Genomic DNA, 22708 nt, shown 5'->3' with positions numbered 1-22708 from the left:
TGTTTTCTTTTTAGTCATGTGGTAACAACTTTGACCTTTTACGGAATCATTTGTGATGTAAGAAGTTTTCAGATGTTCTGAGCAAGAGAACACATTCATTTCAGTACAATCAGACCAACAATGATGAACAGTGACATCATTTTCTGTATCTTACATAATCGAGGGACATAATTTCACCAAGTAGGATACTGTACAGAATTTTTAAAAGATTTATGGACAGAGATGCTAATTTAAAAAACATATTATGTTGTATAATTGGAAATGTAAATCAAACATTTAGTCAAACATATACAGTATGTTGCTAAAAGAAAAAAATGTAATTAAATAGTTTGATTACACAGAGATACATTATTAAAACATGTACTGGCTAATACTAATACTGGCTAATTCCATCTATGCCAGACGCTATTTGCAGTAAAATAGTATTGTTATGTACTGTAACATATTGTGGTCTATGACATTGAGGGATAAATTATAAAAACAAACAACCATATGAGGGGTGAAAAATAAAATAATAATGAATTAGTTAACCTGCAATTATAGAATCAGCCATGTACAGTGTGTTTAGCTTACACTCTTCTTAATCTCGTTTTCTTTGGACTTATAAGTTGTTTTCCTTGACAGAGAGAAGAGCGGATCATGCTGGAAGATACGAAAGCAGCTCTGCAGGATCTGGAGAAAGTGACGGTGTTGTTTCGGCCACTGGAGAACGAGTGCCTCGTCCCAAGTAGGAACCCAAACCACATAAGCACATCAAGTTAAAGGCTTGTCAATCATAGTTGCCCATGTGTGTCATTCTTTATCTTATCTGACCTTAATATGCAAATAAGACTATTAGGAAAGCCATTGTTAGGAACAGAGATGCTTTCAAATCACTAAATTTTCCCACAGAGCAACATTGATTTTTTCATAAGTATTTGCTATCTATAACTTAATTTGCAAATTGCAAATTAAAGTGTGTAAATTTTTATGTTAATGAACCTTTTGTACTTTCATTTTTGTTCAATTTAAATTTAATTTTGGATCATTGTTATATTTATATTATGTTTATTATATTTATTTATTTTGAAAGTAATTTATTTAGATTAAATTTTTTTAGTACATTTTTTTAGATTTAGTTCAGTTTTAGTCAGTTGTTTTAGTACTTTAACTTAAATCTGCCAAGTTATCATTTAAAATGTTATCAAGTTATCATTCTGCCAATATCTGTTTTATTATTATTGTTATTATTATTTTTAATTTTTAGTTAAGGTGCACTTCTTGAAAATACATTTCTTCGGCCCACACTTGCATTGGACAATATACTGACACAACTCTGAAAAATAGTATTAAGCAATTAAAATAATGATAGCCTATGGATAAAAGATCGACCAGGTGGTTACGATTCCTGTTAAAGGGTTAAGCTGAGAAATACCCAAGTTTTTCAATATTACAGCTAAAAGAGTGATACAAGGGTTAAGATGTCATGATGTCAGCCTGATTTATACATGGTCCATTTTTTATTTGTGGATGGTATGGTGGTGGTTTATAAAACACATTATTTTGTTTTTATGAAAATGACCGAAAAAAATGACAATCGACACAATGTTTGAAGTGTTATAAACAGGGTATCCGCAGGGTTTTAAAAAAATCTTAAAAGGTCTTAAATCTACTCAAATGTTGTGTTGTAGGTCTTAAATCTTTTTTTAACAGGTCTTAATATTCCTTTGTTCATGTATTGCTACCCAATCTGGCCATTAACACCCATACAATCATCAACAATTCCAATCTCAATAAAACGTTTTATCTTTTTATTTTAAAATAGCATTTAATTTCTTTCAGTAACATTTGTTTAAAAGTTCTCCATGTGTTTACTGCTGAGGATACTGACCTGACCTATATTTTTTATTATTACATTATTATTATTGTATTATTATAGGTATTAAATTGTAATCATTTTTAGATAGAAAATCGTTTTCAACTGGGATATTCAAAAAAATGCTTAGCATTTGGACCTGTATAAGTCTAAAATTTTATTCATAATAGTTTTAAAATGTCTTAAAAAGTCTTAAATTTAGCATTGTAAAACCAGCAGAAACTCTGCTTAACATCCTGACAGGAAAAAAAGCACTTTTAAATGAAAGCGAGCTGCAAAAGTAGCCATGATTTGTTTACGCTTATGCTAGTGACCTGTTAATAAATGACATCATGCACATTAATAAAGACGACAAGTGATGACTGATCAGAACGCAGCAAATGATCAGATGTTTCTTGTCTATGATGCAACAAAAGCCAAAATCAAAAATGCATTATCTGAAAAAGTAATCAGCATAAACCAAAGTATCATGTAGTCGTGCATGCTTTATAAATGAATGGTTTGATTATACACTCTGTTAACCACTGATACACCCGCAACAATAACCACAAATTCCTTCCCTTTATAAATAGACACGTCCTGGGTTCCCTCCCTTTACTCTGATAACGTTGTGCGATTTCTCTAAAAAGTGGAAGCCAGAACTTTCATCCTTATATAGCATCACCCTTTCCCTCCACACACACAAACACACACACACCCTCCAGATGTCTTGTTCAGGAATGTCAGCACAGTTCCCCGTGATGGAGAGCAGCTTTATCTGCATCTTCTTCTGTTTTGGTTTGGGTAAATCTGAGGAAGGATGTTCTGCTTTGTGGTTTGTTCCTGCCGCAAAGGTGCTTTATTTACAAGGTCATCTCCGTGTAGTACAGCTTACCCGTCCACCCTCCTCCCTTTACACTTTGGTAAGGTCTTATCAGGATACTCACAACCTAGTTATCCTCACGTTTCCCAGAGTGACCCTAAATAGAGTAAAGGATTTTGCATATTTGCAAGTGCAGACATTACCCAGACCCCAATTACATCTGGTACTATGATGTGTTTATATAGATGAGATCACAAATGCAGGACACTTAATGAAAGTGTAATCGGGGTCTAAAATGTTTTGAGCTTGTCCCCTTTTGACCACTTTCACAGGTAGTTGAAAACACATTTGATTAAATTACATTCATAGTGTAATGTCATCCATAGTCTCACTGGGTAAAATGTGTTCAAACAGACCAAGACCAACTGCTCTTATCATTCTTAAACATTTCAGTGCTAATTAGAAGAGATTTTAACTTTGCAGAAAGTAATCCTTATTTGGGTTTCAAGGTGAAAAACATGTAAAAATCAAATCTTCTCTTACCAGTCGTAGTTTATAAAGCAGTTTTTACTTGGATCTGTACTCCTTGGCTCGCCAAGTACATTTAATGCATTTCTTAGTAAAAATGTAATCAGTATTTTGGTATAGTTTCATAATTTAAAAAGGTTTTGACTAAAGTATGTAAATAGCATAATAAAGTATGTCACTTTTGCATTATTAGATGGAAAGATTAGAAAAGGCCTGTAGATACACCATCTCATAGACCTTCTTTGATCTGGAAAGTGGACTATGGATTTAAAATTCAGGTGTAAACAGGAATTGTGTTTGCACAACTTTTGATCTAGGCAATCAAAACACATATTCTACAAGGTGTAAACAGGACCACAAATGTGTTTGTTCAGCCCAAAAATATAATTCTGGCTTTTCCAATCACTGATTTGTTGTTTCAAAATCATAAGATTTTGTTTAATCTTCAAAAGAGAGATTTCTATCCCCACATTGAAAGTCTGTTCACTCGAAATTCTTGACAATTCAAAATATTCATAAAAAAATTACTTCACATGAACCAGGTGATTTATTTCAAGTCTTCTAAAGTGATGTAATCACTTTTTAAGATGAAACGAGTTTAATTTACTAGGTTGTAATTCTTAAAGGGATAATTCACCCAAAAATGACTTGTTCCAAACCAGTTTGAGTTGTTTTATTCTGTTGAACACATACTGGGGTTTAACTGATCATGGTTGATTCGTGGTGGATCACAACCTACGGTTTGGACACACGTGACCCCTGAATTAATAATTTCTTTACTGGTTGATTAATCCTAAATTTAGTTTATAGATTTAAGTTTGTAGATGTATAACATATGTATAGATGTATGATAAATAACAACTGATGTCTATGGTAAAGATTAAAATCACTGTCATATGCATTTAACAGCACCCAAAAATAAAGTTGTAGGCAGCAATTATATTATTTATGAATAGTTTATTCATTAGGATAAACACCTTGAAATGTGCCATTTCATTTTCAAGGGAGTCCCACAATTAGTCACAATCACATAATAATAACACAAGAAGACAAAAACAAGACATAAAATTACACAACATCCAAAAAAAAAAAAAAACCACAAAAAAATGATAAGTAGTTAGTAGTAAACATACATACATAGTGAAAAAAAAAAGATATCCAAATCAGTGAATCAAATCACCACATAAATAATAACATTGTGAGAAAAAATACAAGTAGTCCAAAGTAAAATATGTAAAATATTTAACCAATAGGTGGCAGCTACCAGCCATCAAAAATATGCCACTTGACAGTTCTTCAAAAAAGATCCATCTAGCAATGAAACATGAAGTTTTGTGAGTGAATGACTGAATCATTTATTGAAAATGTGACTAAAAATAAATTTGGGTTCTACAAATTATAATCTTAGATTTATACATTTAGCGTTGTCAACAACAGTAGTAGTAACAGTGAATTTTTCACAATACTGAATATTTTACAATTTGTTTTTATTCATTTTATTTTTAATAGAATTTCAGGTTCTAAGTTCTGTTTGTTAAAACCGAAAGTTTCTTTCAGTACTGTGTTAATAAATGGAAAGCAAATTACATTTCGTCACCTTGCACCTTCACCTATCTGCATTCTAAATGTATTTGAGATATTGAGCTTTAAAGTTTTTGCATTCCAAAAAGTTGTCATTTAATAAGAATATGTCAGTAACTCAATTATGACAATAATGTCAGATAATAATTCTATGGTGACGATTTGTCTCCTCCACTTTTTAAGCTGATCCAAAAAACTATGGGATCTGAACTGTGAGATTTGTGATCTGTTACACCACTAGTGGACAATGTTGAAAACCTGTAACCATTGCCTTCTATAGTATTTGTTTTTCCTTTAATGGATGACAATGTTTAAAGGTTTCTAATATTCAGTACATTATCTTTTGTGTTTAATAGATAAAAAAAACTCACTTTTGTTGGGGGGGGGGGGGGGGGGGGGTTAGGTGGGGACAAGTCAAGAGTGAGACAATCATGACTTTTTTTTTTGTTTTGTTTTTTGGGTGAACTATGCCTGTAATTCTAGTACAAGCCCTACATGTTTGCTGCTTGTGAAAGCTGAGATGTAGCAAATGACATGCAAAAATTTACCTTGCTGGTTATCACAATTCAAGCAAACACAATTGAGCTTCTGGGAATACATTTGAATGTTGTAAATGGTGTAAATAGATTTTAAATGCCATATATAGATTTGTTTTTATGATTTATTCATGAACATTGAAAACTGAAAAAAAAAATTGGTTAGACATACTTTTAATGGATAAACCGAAATCTCTCATTTTTCGGTTCAGATTTAAAAAAAAAACATTATTTTTGTGTTTGAAAATGACTAATTTTGACAAGATAATTGGGGGAGTAAATAATGTCAGAATTTAGTTTAGTACTAGTATGTTGTAAAAGGATGGAAGTGGTTATAATTATAAATATCATCTAATTGTGAGTCATGTTTGCTTTCCTTCCTTTTTTCCTCTTTAGACACATCTGTGCATTACCAGGTGGAAGGCAGTCGGCAGGCTATCAGGGTGACGATGTTCCTGGACAACTGTCATTTCAGTGAACTGCCAACACGACTGCAGAACGGAGGCTCTCTGAAGCTGCAATCAGTCCTCTTCACTAGAGGTGGGTTACAAAATAAATGACCGTTTCCATTCTAAACCCCGTGTTTATAATTTGCAGTTCTAAAACCTAGTGTGCTGTCTATAGAGCCTGTATTTTAAGGCGCCATAGGCTGTTCAAAAAAGTTGCCATATTAATTAGCTACCCTCTTAAGGTGCCAGGCATCATTGCATGTGTCTTTTGAGGAAACGCCTGTTATATTTTGCACTGTGAGGAGTATAAAATCAAGAAAATGTTATTTTAGTATCATTGAGTAACTATTGTATTTATATATACTGTATATATATATATATATACTGTATATATATATATATATATATATATATATATATATATATATATATATATATATATATATATAATATACATATACATATACATAGTGTCATATTATTCAATTAACTTTATTTCAAGTAACATTTTTTTATTACAGTGATAATACGATAACTAGGCCTATGCAGAATCTGTGCAGATTTCCACAGATTTTTAGCCCATCGAGTCTATTTATTTACTTGTGTAAATTTATATTTATTTAGTTTTTAAGTTCATTTAAAAAAAATTATCGTGATATAAAAATAGAAATATTCAAATGTTCATATGATTTATTTACAATACAGTCTTTTAGTAGAGATATTATATTAGAGAATTGCTTTGTTTACCAAATAAGTGGATCTAATTGGATTAGCATTGTAAACATTAAATAAAAGTTCAAAAGGTATTATTTTTTATTTTAAATATTAAGTTATTAGTTATGACACTCCTAAAATCATTCCCCATAAATCCATTGTTGTTGTTTTTTTTTTTTTTTTTTTTTTACAAAACTCTGAGCAGAAATAGCAAAAAATGTCAACAGACTCTGTCTGGCCCTAGTAATAACCCTGAATCAAGGCAAGAGAGGTGTCCTTTACAAACTCAATCAATTTCATATTGACATTTTAAGTGCATTGATTAGTTTCATTTGTAATGTCATTGACACTTTATTTACGTTTTATTCACATTTCAAGTAGACTGACATAATTTATTAATAATTACCTTAGTAATGATAATCTATCACTTTTATATACATTTTAATGTCTTTTTCTTACAACATGAAGAGAGGGTTGCTTTGGCAAACTTACATTAGTATATGTGAATAAATTAAAATAATAATAAATTATAATAAATTAAATTTATAATAAATATTTTAAAGAGCAATCCTTAACATAATAACCCCAGATCACATATTTATAAGATAAGGAAAATGGTTTTAAAATATTATGAGAAATAAAAGCTTCAACATTATTTCAAAAATGTTTTCTATATTGGCAAAAATGTTTACGAAAAAGAATGAGAAATAGTTTCATTAAAGCTTTCACAAAAACAGTGCTCTAATTCAAAATCAATTAGACATTTTTGTAGAAATGCTTTTGTAGGATAAACTATATATTGTTAATGTACAGTCGAGGTCAGAATGTGCTCGTTCAGATCAATGTTTCCTTGGTGAGTCTTGGTCTCCATCTAGTGGTGTTTGTAGAGCATTACAGCACTGTGCAAAGAGTGAATGTAATATGCATTTTCTTAACTTTTATCAGGGCTGGAGAAGCCAGAAGGTGTGTTGTCTCAGGATTTTGTTACCATGGAAGAGTTTCAGCAACGCACAAATGCTCTCTCACTGGAGAAGGTCAAAGGTTATTACCGCAAACTCAGGTAAGGACCTCTCTTTAGTCATGTGGGAATCATCTCATGTAAACTGTGAACAATCTTCAGTGTCATGTGAGCTTCAGAAATCCTTCTAATGTGCAGATCTGATGCTCAAGAACTCAATATTTGGTGCCATAACACTGGTTTACAATCATAGCAAGTAAAAACATCTGTTATTGTGAACATTATTGTGTTATTTTGGGGGGGAAATTGCTCTAAATTACTGTTTTTTTTTATTTATTTAAAAGATATGTTATACTTTCAAGTGTTCAAGTTGTCTGTTAATTTTTTGCTATATATAGATATATTAAAAATACTGATTCTTAAAAAATAGTCATTTGTGTTTATACATCTCTTCTTTATTTCTAGGGCTTTTTATCTAGAGAAGTCTAATTCAGACTCGAATTCTACTGCCATGAAAATAGATCAGGTTGGTTGGCCGATTAAAATCCTGCTTGTATGTTTTGTTATTTTAAGTGTGTTTGTATGTGCGTGCATTGGATTTCTTCAGAACCTGCAGAAACACATGCAGAAATGTGCATCATTATTTAGATGTTTGTTGTTTATTTGTTTCTGAATCCAAGCATTTAAACTTGTTTCTCTGAATGCTTCTCCAGCTCCTGCGGCCGCTCAACACTCTGGATGACCTGTGTCGGCTCATGCAGACATATATGAATGTAAAGGCCAGCTCTGCGGGTCAGCCCTCAGGGGTCAGTGTGCTGCTGGTGTCCTCTGAGCTCTGCAATCGACTCGGGGCCTGTCAGATCACCATGTGTGCCACCGGGATGCAGAGGTGCTTTATCTGCAGTCAAATCTTTTATTCATGTTGCTCAAGATCAAATATACAATCATAAATTTGCTGATGACAATAAGGTGTAACTGCATGACCTGCTTTCTACATATAGTGAAGTGGAGCCAGAGTCTAGTTTCTACTCAAAGCTGTTTTATTTTTTCGACAAAACCAGTCTCATGTTAACTAATATGTTTGTGGGAATAGCCAAAAATACAATTCAAAAATGATATTTTTTTAATTTTATGTCTAAAATCATTACAAAATTAGGACATGTTATAAATGTCCTACTGTAAATATATTTAAACTTAAATTTGTTTTAGTAACATGCATTCCAAAGAGCTTAATCTGGACAACTTTAAATGTGATTTTCTCCATATTTTTCCAAATATTGCCCTATTAATCAGGGCCGTGCACAAGGGGGTGGTCCGGTGGCTAGAACCACTGCCCCTCTGCCCTCATTGGCTGAAGTGCCCCTCTCAGCAGGCACTTGCTCAATCCTCCAACCCAAAGTTTCTTGTACACCTAGAAAGAGCTTGATTAGCTGGTTCAGGTGTGTCTGATTGGGGTTGGAACTAAAATTTGCTGGACACCGGCCCTCCAGGACAGAGTTTGGACACCCCTGGTCTAGATTGTCTCTGACTAAGGATTTATATGTTTTTAGGTGTACTCTGACTGTGTCGTTGGAGCAAGCTACTATTCTGGCCAGAAACCACAGCCTCATGCCCCGCTGCTTGATGCAGACCATGGACCTCATGCGTAAACAGGTACAGCAGAACTCCAACTGTTCACCTGATGTCATTAAAAATATTTTAGGATTTACAAAATCAAATCTGTAGTTGGTAGAAAATGTAAACCGCTAGGACATAATCATCTGCTCGTGTAGCCAAACTATGTCAATATGTTTTGTTTATTGGTGAAAATCCCCCTTTTGGCAGAAACCAAAATCTTTGAAGCAAATTTCAGTTGGCTTTGAGTGGGTTTAACTCTTTTAGGACTCGTTACTGTTGAGACTTTACTATTCATTTAGTTTTAATGTAATGGTTAGTGAGATGCATTTTAGGGCATTATTATGTCAACAGCTATGTTTCCATCCATCTTTTTATGCACATTATCACAAGAAATGCTTAATGAAAATGGGAAAATGCAAAAAAAGAAAACATAAGTACACTGTAAAACCAAAAAGCTAAGTCAATTCAAACCTTTTGAGGAAACCGATTGCAACAAACCATTCAAGTTCAAAAACTAAGCCTAATGAGTACTATGAATTTAATCCATTTAAGTAAACAAAGCAATTTGAGCACAGTAAAACCTGATTGATGAAGAGAACTCAAACCAACTGAGTAATTTAAAACCCAGTAAGTTAAGGCAACTCATACCATTTGAGTAAACTGATTGCTACAAACCATTTGAGTTAAAAAAAAAAAAACCTCATCAACACTGTCATTACTTTCAACACTGAGTTCAAACTCTTTTCAAATGAGTAGAATTAACTTTCAGTCAATTTTGACTTAACTCCACTCATTTCATTTGATAAAGTTGACTGTTGAGTTTCACGCCCTATTCACACGGGGCGTCAGCGTCAACGCTTCCCATTCACTTTGAATGGGTGACGTCAGGCGTTGCCGAACTGCATTGTGGATCTGTCGGCGCTGCTTCAGAAGCGTTCCTCGCTGCAGAAGTTGGGACCTGCTCAACTTTTTAAGCGCCGACGGAAGCGTCAGCCAATCAGATCGCTGTATGCAAATACACCAGCTCAGACAGTGGCCTATTGCTGACTGAATTTCATTGGCTGACGCTTCTATGACGATCGTTTCAGCTCCAACTTCAGACACGCCCTCTGTCAAGCGTTGACGCTGAAGCCCCGTGTGAATAGGGCGTCACAGTGTATACAACTGAGTAGGATAAATGATAGCTAATGAGACCGAGTTTTGATTCAGTGTGCCAAACCACAAGCAGTTACACAGGTATGTTATCTCGTTAACTGTCAGTGTATGGCATAGGGCATATATACATAATTTGAGGTGCATCCACGGTATAGTATTCTGCACACAACCACACTTGAATGGAGTGAAGAAGCAAGAGTACATGACAAGTCCTGCATTTTTTGCCAGTAGGTGGCCACAAAACTTCTTCTGTACATTTAAAGTTCAACTCTGCCTCCTCTGTTTTGTGTTTTACCTGATCTCCGTTATCTCCTATGTTTATTTGTTGGCAAAAGTCTCCGGGATGACAGAAAGATGGGAGACTCTACCGCTGACAAATGAACTAAGATATCTGGATATTTGTAACCTAGGAAAATGTACACATTTGTCTTTATCTATATGGCTCTAAAATTGTAACCATGCAAAGCTGGCTGAAAATTACAAAAGTTTTTCTTTAAATCTATTATAAATATACACAGATGAGCCAAAATATTATTAAATCACAGCTGAAGTAAATATTGTAGATCATTTCTTAAGAAAGGCTACATGTTATAGTCTCTGAAGATTAGATAGTAGGCAAGCAATCAGTTTATACTGATTACAGAAAAGTGTAAGAGTTTTATAGAAAAGAAAGAAATGCTCAAATGACGAGGAAGTTGAGAAATAGATTAAAGGGATAGTTTGCACAAAAAAATTCTGTCATAGTTTGCTCATCTTCCGCAGATGAAATGCTCAAGTTTTTTTCTTCTGTTGAACACCAAGAAAGTTATGTTGAAGAATGTTGGCTTCCATACTTTTTTGTTCCTACTATGGATGACAATGACACAATGCTTTTTTAAAATTCTTTAGAATATTTTTTGAGTGTGTTCAACAGAAGAAAGAAATTCTGAAAGAAGTCCAGCAGCGTTTTGCTTCAACTTGCTTCAACACACCTGCTGGGAAGTTTCTAGTTTATCTAGAAAGAGCTTGATTTGCTGGTTCAGGTGTGTTTGATTAGGGTTGGGGCTAAACTCTCTAGGAAACTGACCCTCCAGGACAGAGATGGTCATCCCTGGCTTAGTCCCTTTATTAATCTAGCAGCGCCACAGCGGAATGAACCGCCAACTTGTTCAGCATACGTTTTACGCAGCGGATGCCCTTCCAGCTGCAACCCATCACTAGGAAACTCACATACACACTCAGTCACACACATGCAGTACACTGCGGTCAAATTAATCTTACCCAATTCACCCGTATCGCATGTCTTTGGACTTGTGAGGGAAACTGGAACACTTTGAGGAAACCCACGCAAACATGGGGAGTGTCACAAAATGGGGAACGATCACAAAATGCAAAAATCCAAGTGCAACAATTTATTAACAAAGACTAAGGTTTCCAAAAGACAAAGGTTTCCAAGCTTGAACAGAACTAAAGCAGGATGCAAATCTTGTCCAAACAAGAGAACAGGCAAAAATCCAAAAACGAGTAAATACAAAAGCAGGGTAGGAGTGCTAAAGAGTGCTAACAAAAACAAACACAAAATAGGAATCCAAGAATTATCAAAATACAAAAACTAGATGACTAGACAAACATACCAAACATGAGGAGCTAACAAAATCCTAAGGCAACTAAAACAAAACAAGAGAGTTTATAAAGACAGGACTAAATTAACAAACATGAAACAGCTGTAACATAACACAATCAGTGATCCAAAGAATTATGGGAAATGAAGTGAAACTACAAAAAAAACAAGTGCCCTCAAGTGTCCAAACTAGGGCACTGCAACAGGTGTGACAGGGAGAACATGCAAACTCCACACAGAAATGCCAACTAACCCAGTCGAGGCTCGAACCAGCGATGTTCTTGCTGTGAGGTGATTGTGCTACCCTCTGTGCCTCTGCGTAGCCCTGTTTAAATGGATCGTTCTCACAAAAAAAACAAAAAAAAATTGCTCACCTTTAAGTGGTTACAATGCTCTATAAAGATATTTTGAGGAAAGCTGGAAACCTGTAACTATAGACTTAGATATTGTTTGTTTTTTAATTTAGGGATACCGGTTTTTAGCTTTCTTTAAAACCTCTGCTTCTGTGTTCTACAGAAGAAAGAATCCCACGCTGGATTGGAACAAGTGAAGGGAGAGTAAATAAATTACAGAGTTTTTCCAAGCTCCAAAAAACAAAACATGCATCAAATATATTGACAATAACTACTTTTTATCATAGAGCTATACCATATTCTATATACTAGCAATATTTAGAAAAAAAAAAAACAGTAGTAAGAGCAACCCAAGCCTACACACATTCAGAGTTTGACCCCTGGCTAACATGCAAACAAATGTGTAGGCAATAGTCTAAAGGCTAAAAGAGTCATCTGAGCAACAAAACCAGTAGTTCACATTTTAGTAAGTCAGCAGAAAACATTCTGATCAAACATGTTTTGCAATATGAATATATATGAAAATAATAATTGGCTTTATTCACAGGGCACCAGGGTGGAGATTTCTGCCAAAAACCTCAGAGTAATGGACCAGATGCCGCCTTTAGCTCCCAGGTATCTGCTATTTCAAGGCCTCGCTGATTAAAAATTGAAACATGTTATTTCTGCTTTGGCTTTAGAGTTGAATGAAGCTTCAACAGTAGCTAAACTCTTTTCAATCCTCAATCCAGGCTCTTCAGGTTATGTTTACCCCCATCCGACGGAGACCTTTGAACACGGTGATGTTCGTCTCTAACACCTTCTAGAAAACTGAGAGACATCAAGACTGGTTTATTATTTTGAGAACATCTCAACTTCTCCCAGCCAGCTTCACCCAGAGACGTTCGCCTGAGGTCAATGTCGTGATGAGGAAAGACAACTTGCTAATGCTAACGATGCTAATCTTGGCTATCAGCGTCTGCCCACATTGTTTGGTCTCCTGGTGGATCTGGACTGGCACGTGAATGGCTGTATTATCTATTCCTTCCTTCGCCTTTGACTGCAATATTGAGTCAGCAAGTAGGGTGGTTTGGTCTGGATGGTGATGTCACGTTCAGATACGTGGTGATTATGTGCAATTACTGTAGCTTAGCATGAGTGTGTCTGCACTGTGTGTCAGTGGGAGCTGGTGAGTTTCTCTCACTCATATCAGGTGTCAAAGAAAATACTGAAATCATTCCCGCCTGCAATATACGGACCACTTTAAAATCTGAATTCGCTTACAGGATAACAGGGAAACTCAAACTATACAGAAAAATAGGAGTTTGAAATTTCACGCTAATCACAATTTTGATATTAATTACAAGCAGAACAAATATTCTAATAACGCTCCACGTCCCTGGTGTTATAGCACTTTTTAAGCATGACTCAGTGCTGTGTTAAGAGTGTGAATCGGCTTCATGCGGCTGTTTGGAGAAAAGCACAATAAAAGAAAGCTCGTGTTCTTCAGTGTTTTGTTAAGCATACTGTACATTGTAGAAGAAACGCAAAGGGATCCTTTGAAGAACGAATAGATATAGTAGGACTTTATTGAGGTTTTGTATTTAGGCAAATTTATGTATGTTATCAAATGGATAAGCATATGCTCTGTGGGAACAGCAGTGCTATAATTTAAAGAGTATTAATAACGTTAAACAAATATAATATTGTACATCTCTCATTTGTATACTTAGTGTATATTTGGATAGGAAACTTTAATGTGCTTTTACACAATGTGTTCAGTATTTAAATTTCTAACTGGTCAGTAAACCGAGAAGGTCTGGAAATTTGAACGGTGTACCTAGATTAGTTTGGAGTAGTTAAGCTAGTATGTACATACAGGCTTTTGTTACATTTAGTTACCTTCAGTAATCCTGACACATGGCCGTATTTAGTTCAATTGAAATAAATAAGGTCACTATAGTGTCAATATGCTAAAAGCATCTTGGTATAATCTTATTCCGACATTCATCTTGTTTGTATTATAGCTCATAACGCATCTCTCGGTTACATTTCAGCATGGAAGATAGACAATACAACTTCAGACCATGTTGTAGTTTTACATGTGATGATAAAACATTGTAGAAAAAAAATAATACTTGAATTTAAGCTAATACATATCTTTATTTCATTATAACTGTCCAAATTGAAGGCTAAGATGTAGAATTAATTCAGTATTATTTGGATTTTAACATTTGATTTGGTCCTCAAACTATAAACAAGTGTTTTTAATCCTTGGAATCTGTACATTTTAAAGCTCCTCGTCGTTGCTTGTTTCTATGCTTTATGAAGTCCACACGAAACCTATCATTTCTGTAAATCTAGTGAAACCCAAAGACGTAGCATTAGCATTAGCATGTTCCTATCACTGTATATTAAAATCTCAGGTTTTTCTGTATCATCTTGGTCCATTATTGTGCGATTAGCTTCCCCTCTGAATATGATCATGACTAATTTAACATCTCTAATCAGTCAGCTCAAATATGATATGCACACATTGAAGATTTTAAACTGCTGATCTGTCTACGGTTCTATTTGAAGTATATATTGCCAATTTTAACATGCCTCGATTTCAAGTGTACTTTTAGCTCAAAGAGCGGAAGATATTCAGTGGTGCTTACAAAACAAGCCTTTCTTTTGGGGGCCTTATAGTTTATAATCTCTGTTTCGTTTGTTTGTTTCACTTGCAAAAGCCTTTTTTAATCTTCCAGATTTTGATTGTTCCTATTAATAAGAGCAGTTTAATCAAACCTCAGCGGTGGAGTGAAGGAGTGGATCTAATCTGCATCAGCAAGTATTTAACTTATAGTTTTTATTCATGTTTGACTGTGAAGTCTCACTGTGTCCTCATTTGTGCTTTATAAGTAAATTAAATGGCTCTTAAACTTTTTCCTGCTGGAGATGTTAAGTGCATATCCAGTTGTTTTAACTCATTGTATAAAGTTTTCCTTTCCGATGACGTATGATTAGCTTATGAATAAGTTCTCCAAGATTGCACCTTCAGGCAGAACTGAGGACCTGTGCTAAATCAATTGGTCTGGACTCTCAGAATTGTCTCATTACAGATGTAAAAAAAATGCCTTGTACCCCAAAGCTCAAAGTGTCGTTTCTCATTTCCCAATGCAGCCCCTGATAACCATGTGGTGGATTTATGGCACCCTTCGGTCTGACTGGAGTAATTCATTAGATCTCTCGATGAAGCTCTGTTAGGTTTGTCTCTTTGCTGTATTTAATGCATTGCTAATATCAAACAAAATAAAAGAGTATGTTTATAATTTACCTCTGATTTGTCATTGTTAGAGATGAAGGCACGCAACAAGACTAAACAAGTGGCATAATATGTTTATAGTATGTTGAGAACAGTGAAATATCCTGCATCCATTTTTTAGCAGATTTGAAAATGTGCTATATGTGTACTATAATTGCGCTGGAGTACAGACTTAAATTTCCCGGTGCATATTAGATTTTGGTTAGGCTTTATGATACAAATAGCCACTGGACAACATCCCAGCTCCACTAATTTTTTGTTCATTCTCCTGTCACAAAACTGTAATTCATGTCGTGTTTATGTTCTGAAAAAATAAATCTGAGTTTTTCTAAGGATTTACGATTTACAGTGGGGAAAATAAGTATTGAACACGTTGCCATTTTTCTCAGAAAATATATTTCTAAAGGTGTCGTTGACTGGATTTTTCCCAGGATGTTGGTAACAACCAAAGAATTCCATATATGGAATGAAAACAATATTAATGTGTTTACAAATTAAGTTATGTGTAGTAAAATGAAATGACACAGGGAAAAAGTATTGAATGCGTGAAGAAAGAGAGGTGTAAAAGCGCAGTGAAAGCCCAAACTGTAGCTGAAATCTCCAAGTAGATATTTAGCAACCCTCTGCTCTTCATCAGTTTATTATTCGCAGCTTCAGTCCAACATCTACATTATCATGATGATGAAGATGACACCAGGGTGGACATTTCAACAAGACAATGATCCAAAACACTGCCAAGGAAACTCTCAAATGATTTCAGACAAAGAATATTAAGCTGTAGAATGGCCCAGCCAATCACCTGACTTGAATCCAATAAAAAAAACAAAATAAACATCTGATTTGATTTAGGAGACCCACAGAACCATCAAGATTTTTACACTGTTGAAGTCTGTGAAAAACTCACACCTGAGAAATTAATGAGAAATATTATTCCCGCAGGAAAAACATGATGTGTTCAATACCTTTTTTCCATGCTGTACATGCCTTTATATGTACATGTTTTTTAAATTTCTTTATCATTTAAATTTAAAAAGTTGTAATTTAGAGCTTGTTTGGCTTTCAGACATATATATATATATATATAATTTTTTTTTTTTTTTTGTACAAAAAACACTACCATTTCTTTGACTTCAGAGAAGTTAAAAGGCTATTTGGTGGAATAACCTTGATTTTTCCAATTCATCCATTCATTCAATTTCTTTTCGCACCCATGCGAACGTAGGGACAACATGCAAACTCCACAGAAACGCCAACTGACTCAGCCAAGGTTCGAATCAGCGACCTTCTTGCCGTGAGGCGAGAGCACTACGTACTGCGCCACTGCAGCGCCTGGTTTTTTCCAATATTAATTGAAAATATTTTTTTATTCTGACCATTTTTTGCCAAACAAAAAGCTCTAAACAACATTTTGGAAATCAAAAATTGGAAGAATTATTAGTTGATCTTTATAGAGTAAAAAATAACATTTTACCCACACCAAAATTCTGTAAATCCAAAGAAACTGAAAATATTAACTTTGCTTTAGGTAAACGTCACCTTTTTAACATACAGTATCAACAACATCGGCTTCTGTTTGCCTTACTACAGTGTTTGATTAAGATTTCAGCCTCGCAAAGTTCCATTTCCTTTTCATCATGAATGATTTAACCAAGCTTCCTAATTATTTACTACTATAACAATTTCCTTCACCAGAGCCCCCATCCAAAAATCTGACTGCTGAAACATTAAACATCAGTTCTTGCAGGAGCCGGAAGGCGTACAGATAAAGGACGACCCATTGCAGTTTCGCCTTAGCGTTTCAATTGGCTTTGAGTAGGAGACCACCGCACTACAGAACACACCCCGGTTCGGCAATGTCTGCCCACGGCTACTTTACACACTCGTTTGGATCTGTCAAACTGTAAGGATGGTGAAGAAATCCGCCAACGGGGAAGTTTATCTCCCTCCGGCTGGGGAAAAGAAACCGAAAGTCGGCTTTGTGGGTCTGGACCCCGGGGCTGCGGAGACCAGCCGAGACGGGGCACTTCTCATCGCCGGTTCCGAAAGCACAAAACGGGGCAGCATCCTGTGCAGACCGCGGTCCAGCATCTCCAGAGGGAGCATCGCTCACAAGAGAAACGCGCGTTATCGCAGACTGCAAAATTTCCTGTATAATGCTCTGGAGCGACCCCGCGGCTGGGCGTTCATTTACCACGCTTATGTGTGAGTATGTGCCCGTTTTTACTGCGCGGCGGGGCAATCACGCACCTCACCGCGGGAGAGGCTGCTGTGCTGCACCGCCCAGAATGCTCAAACTTTGAGATGTTGTCGGCCTGCCTGCTTGCTGCTTTTGTCGCAGAGCGTCAGTGTGAATAAATGTGAAAAAGTTTTCCCTGTGTAGCAAATGCCAGAAGATTAGTAGCGACAAATGAGCCTCTCATAGATGTGCATATTTTATAATGGGACGGCGGAAAGTGTTGAGGGTATTAATGATGAATACTGTGGACTCATAGCGTATCATAGGCAGTGGTTTCAGCACCGGTCAGCTCCTGGACCGCGTCAGTGCGCTTGTGTTTGCTCTATACCCCGCTTTCAAACGCAGGCAACAAATTCGTGATGCTTGCCAATAAGGTGGAAAACCGTGCCAGCGGTCCATGGCTACACCGACGGCATGTGAATGGGGGAGTCGCTGGGCTCTTTGCTGTGGCACAGGGGCGTAGTAGTAGGAACAATGTGGAAGGTGAAGGGGTACGAATTAGATCAATTGGACATGGCTCTCGTAAATTATTGGCGTAATTCTGCATTCATAAATATGTAGAGTAATATATGCTGTGAAGACTTTTAAAAGTTTGAGTTGGCCAGTTATGGCGTCTTAAAAGGATCGTTAACTCAAACGTGATTCGTTTTGGCTGTTCATGTATGGCCCATATACAAAATAAGATATTTTTCTTTACTATATCGCTAAAAAAAGATTGCGAAGAGAAAAAAAAAATGTACAAGCAAAACAAAAGTTTTTAGTTATTGTCGCATCCAGCATAAGCACAAGTACACCTTGAAGAATATTACAAACATGTCCTGCCTCTCTTTTAAAGCAATAGCGATTGCTGATGTGTGAGTGTGTGCTAACTCATACAGTTGTCTAGGCTCTATGTCGTCATGTGACAGGAAGGTTACTGTTGTGAATGTGCTGCTGAAGAATGTTCATGCTCACAGAGGCTGTGGATTAAAGATACTTTTTTTGCAGATTTATTTAGTTTCATTAGACATAATAGTATGGTCAGGAGCCACCAGTACTTTTTTGACTCTCAAAGTGGCAAGTAGCAAATTAATAGCATTTTATTAACCTCTGGCCCACTGTTATAGAAAGAAAACTTATTAAATTGTATAATGAGGAAATAAAAGTAAAAATGGTAAATTAACACCATATTAATACTTTTGGGTGAACTACTACCCCTTTATATACAGTATGGCAGTCATGGTGTTATAGACTAGAAGTAAAATGCTTCTTATGTCTCCAGTTTAAATACAAAATAGTTTTGTTACTATTTTTGGTTGGATGTTTTTAGAGAGTCTTAAATTGGGCTGAAAAAGCACTGAATGAGCCGGATCATTCTCTTAAAGCAGAGACGCCTAAGTTAGGGCCCGCAGCCAAGTTGGCCCATGGAAACCTTTGATTTGACCCGCCATGACACGCAATTTAATGTAACCTAACATTTGTTTGTTTAAATGTTAAAGCTACAAAAAAAGCTATCTGAAATTAAATGGTGTAAATTACTCAGATTTAGTTTAAAATGTACATATGATGGATAGAGGATAATGCAGAGACTGTATGCAGAGACTTTGGTGTGGGAATCAGTCAAAGGCAGCTTCTGCTTGACTTGTGTATTCAGCATGGAACTCCACTGTGTTATACATGTGATTGTTTATTGTTGTATTGCAATAAGTTATGATTTAAAAAAAGTGATACTTTGTTGGTTAATATGATTTAAAGTAATTATTTCTGTTCATCTTTTAATATTATGAAATGAATTAGGAAATTACTAATAGTAAAAAAAGTTTGGCATATTTATCTTTGGCCCATGGCTATCAATGATATTTTGGATGTTTGGCCCTTCATAAGACAAAGTTTGGGCACCCCTGTCTTAAAGGGATAGGTAAAAATAAAAGTGATGTCCTCATTATTCACCCTCCTCTTGTTCCAAACCTGTTTGTGTATCTTCTGATAAACACAAAGCTGGAAGAATGTTGGAAGCCAGTAGGCTAACCATTGACTTCCATTGTGAGCCTGTTTGATTTTCCTACAAAGTATGACATTTTCTAGTCTTTTTTTCCCAACATTTTCAAAATAAATAAGTTTGTGTTTGACAGAAAAAAAGAAACTCATAAAGGAATAGAACAACTTGTCAATTGACTTGTCATTAGTCAATTGTGAATACATTTTCATTTTTGCATAAACTATTCCTTTAAATGAACTGAAATTTATGGAAAGTGGAAAAGTCTGGTATTGTTCTGCAGTTCTGAGGAAAGTTTTTATATTCATGCTAGCATCATGTTAACAACAACCACACATGTTTTCCGGTCACTTAAGTATTAAAATGAACAAGACCAGGACCCAAAAATTAAGCTTTTGTTGTAAATACCATGATTCCGTTCCAGGATACAGTACTGTAAATGCAGTTAAGATGCGTATGTCCCCAAATGAAGCGACAGAAATGCTCCTGACCAAGACTGCTTGGCCAGAGACACATGCATTCTGAAGTACTTTTGTTACCAGTTTTTTAAAGTCTCAATTCTTTTTACTAGGGACCAGATAATGCAGTTTGTGAACAACTGTTCTCATTACCATGAAAAGACATTTGATTTGATTTTGCATTGAGCTGTATTGTATTTATTCCTATGTTGGCTTCCCTGTCCCTAAATATTCTTAATTCTGTAGTCACTTGAAGGCAGTCCAAAGCATTATAATGGGAATGGCAGAGGAACAGAATAAAGTCCTTTGAATCAACTGTTATTCTTGAGACATGGTGGATGTTGTGTAACCATTAATAATTATAAAAACGGTGTAAATGTCATACATGTGTCCAGTCTAAGTGAATTTACCAGTCTACAAGTTAATTTTGATGTCTTACATGTTAAGATATTACCCAGCAGACACATGACGTCAACATTACATCAGATTGACGTTGTACCCCAACGTCATGGGATGTTGCATTTTGTTGAAAATTGAACGTCAGACCCTAACATCAGGCTGTTGAATTTTGGTTGCTTTCCAATGCGATCTAAAAACAACAGCATATCAACATCTAATGATGTTACAGCTTGACATTGTGTGGACATTACCAAAATGACGTCTATCAGATGTTGGATTTTGCTTCCATACCTGATGAATAAATGTCAGTATTTGACATCAACATGATGTTGGTTTAATGTGTTGGCTCAACGTTGGATTTTGGTCACAACACGACCTAAAATCAACCAAATATAGATGTCGTTTCACAGCATTTTTGGTCGTTAAGATAACATTGTTCTTAGATGCTGGCAACCTAAATCTAACCTAACAATAAAATCTTGTGACGTTGTGTGTCTGCTGGGCAGTCATACACCATGTCTTTCCATTGTCCAACTAAGGTTTGTGTAAATCAGGAATCCACAAACAAAACCCTTTGCGAGTGGTTTCAAATTGAATTAGAAAAGCATTCCAAAAGGCAAATTCCTCTTTGTTTTTAGCTGGAGAAATGTGAATGGTGGTGTGATAGAATTGCACAGCAAGGCATTGCTTCACTTCTTCTGTAACCTTTTAGAAACACTCAGAGCATCTGGAGTGCTCCATTACCTTAAATCTCATCCGTCCGTCTTGTATGAAGCCTGTAAACCAATCTGTCATAATGCAGCATCATAACCACTAGCCTGTATCATAGATGCTGTCTAATCTTCTGAGTGGCTGCACAGTAAATGTCTGTGTCGGCTCTGCCGGTCATGCAAGCATTGAAGACTCTCAATTCGGTCGGAGATGTGAATGTCAGTCTTAAAGATATATTATTTATGCAGCCACCACCCTTATTTTACTCCGTCTAGAGCTCACACACACACACATTGAGTGGAGTGCAGTGTGCTGACTTTGGCCTCTTACTCTAAGTGTTTTTTTCCTCTCTCTTTCACAAGCATTAAATGCAGAGATAGCACTTTGCATGCTGTACAGACTCAGCTAAGCCTTTATTTCCCAGGCTTAAGGAAAGGGGTACAAGGAGATACTTAGGAGTGGTGAACTTTGCTGTCTTTGATATATGAGTCTGAGTATGCAACTATAATTAATTTTGCTGATGATAGTCAAGCTAGCTTACGCAATGAGAAGGTTCAAGTCTATTTGAAATCGAAATCAACAATGTTTATTTTGTGATCGCAAATTATTATTCTTTAGGTGAGTGATTAATCTGTGCATTGAAAAATATGTTTGTTTTGGTAATGTTCATTCATAATTTGACCATTTGCGTAATTGGATTGGTGGTCCTTCTCTATAAACGTCAGTTTAACAGCTTGAGCCACAATATTCTTAACCATGCCCCCTGCTATAGGGCTGCACAACATTGGAAAAATCTGACATTGCAATATTTAGTTTTTCTGCGATATACAGTTAGGTCCATAAATATTTGGACATCGACACAATTCAAACATTTTTGGCTCTATACACCAACACATATGGACACATATTATACACATATAACACAATGGATTAGAAATAAAAGGAACAAGATGTGCCTTAACTGCAGACTCTCAGCTTTAAAGCTTTAAAAAAGTATTTACATGCAAATCAGATGAACACTGTAGGAATTACAACAGATTGCATTTGTGCAAAAATTAATTGTACAGTAAAGTAAAAGTAATTGGACAGAATGATAATCATAAATTAAGCATTCACTTTTTAATACTTGGTTGCAAATCCTTTGCAGTCAATAACAGCCTGAATACAGCATGTTCTTGGAACATTTTTTCTTCGATTTTGCCGTCATCAAGTAAAATCTATGCTCAATTTGATTCAGGTCAGATGATTGACTTGGCCATTGCATAACACTCCACTTCTTTCCCTTCAAAAACTCTTTGGTTGCTTTTGCAGTGTGCTTTGGGTCATTTTTCATCTGCACTGTGAAGTACCGTCCAATGAATTCTGAAGCATTTGGCTTAATATGAGCAGAAAATATTGCCTGAAACACTTCAGAATTCATCCTGCTGCTTTTGACAGCAGTCACATCATCAATAAATCCAAGAGAACCAGTTCCATTGTCGGCCATGTAAGGCTA

At 35.6% G+C, this 22708-nt stretch overlaps 2 protein-coding genes and 1 long non-coding RNA gene across 25 annotated transcripts in view; 2 read left to right on the top strand and 1 right to left on the bottom strand.

Annotated features, from left to right (window-relative positions):
- prex1 (phosphatidylinositol-3,4,5-trisphosphate-dependent Rac exchange factor 1) overlaps positions 1 to 15445 on the top strand; it is a 145993-nt gene extending 130548 nt beyond the window's left edge. For all 6 annotated transcript variants that reach the window (XM_087264805.1, XM_087264804.1, XM_087264806.1 and 3 more), the window contains 8 exons: positions 625 to 727; positions 5699 to 5842; positions 7411 to 7525; positions 7889 to 7949; positions 8137 to 8312; positions 8974 to 9076; positions 12696 to 12763; positions 12880 to 15445. In XM_087264805.1, coding sequence (XP_087120931.1) covers positions 625 to 727; positions 5699 to 5842; positions 7411 to 7525; positions 7889 to 7949; positions 8137 to 8312; positions 8974 to 9076; positions 12696 to 12763; positions 12880 to 12922 — 813 coding nt within the window. In that variant the 3' untranslated portion in view covers positions 12923 to 15445. The remainder of the gene's footprint in view (positions 1 to 624; positions 728 to 5698; positions 5843 to 7410; positions 7526 to 7888; positions 7950 to 8136; positions 8313 to 8973; positions 9077 to 12695; positions 12764 to 12879) is intronic.
- Positions 8163 to 12470, bottom strand: LOC147835596 (uncharacterized). Its single transcript, XR_015497967.1, has 2 exons — positions 10194 to 12470; positions 8163 to 9869 (listed from the first exon to the last, which is right to left on the bottom strand). It is a non-coding gene; the product is annotated as an uncharacterized LOC147835596 (long non-coding RNA).
- Positions 15446 to 17226: 1781 nt separating the features above from the next.
- Positions 17227 to 22708, top strand: part of kcnq2a (potassium voltage-gated channel, KQT-like subfamily, member 2a) — a 55469-nt gene continuing 49987 nt past the window's right edge. For 11 of the 18 annotated variants that reach the window (XR_015496739.2, XR_015496740.2, XR_015496737.2 and 8 more), the window contains exon 1: positions 17227 to 17636. Coding sequence is in view for 14 of the 18 variants with exons in the window: in XM_087262607.2 (XP_087118733.1) it covers positions 17341 to 17636 (296 nt within the window). In the remaining 4 variants the exon portion in view is untranslated. The remainder of the gene's footprint in view (positions 17637 to 22708) is intronic. The other 7 variants (NM_001442620.1, NM_001442618.1, NM_001442619.1 and 4 more) reach the window with 1 other exon arrangement.

This window comes from Danio rerio, chromosome 8, assembly GCF_052040795.2.
Source record: "Danio rerio strain M-AB ecotype USA chromosome 8, GRCz13ab, whole genome shotgun sequence".
In the NCBI taxonomy this organism is placed as follows: Eukaryota; Metazoa; Chordata; class Actinopteri; order Cypriniformes; family Danionidae; genus Danio; species Danio rerio.
The sequence above is the reverse complement of the archived record's forward strand: the minus strand, read 5'-3'. Positions and strand labels throughout refer to the sequence as shown.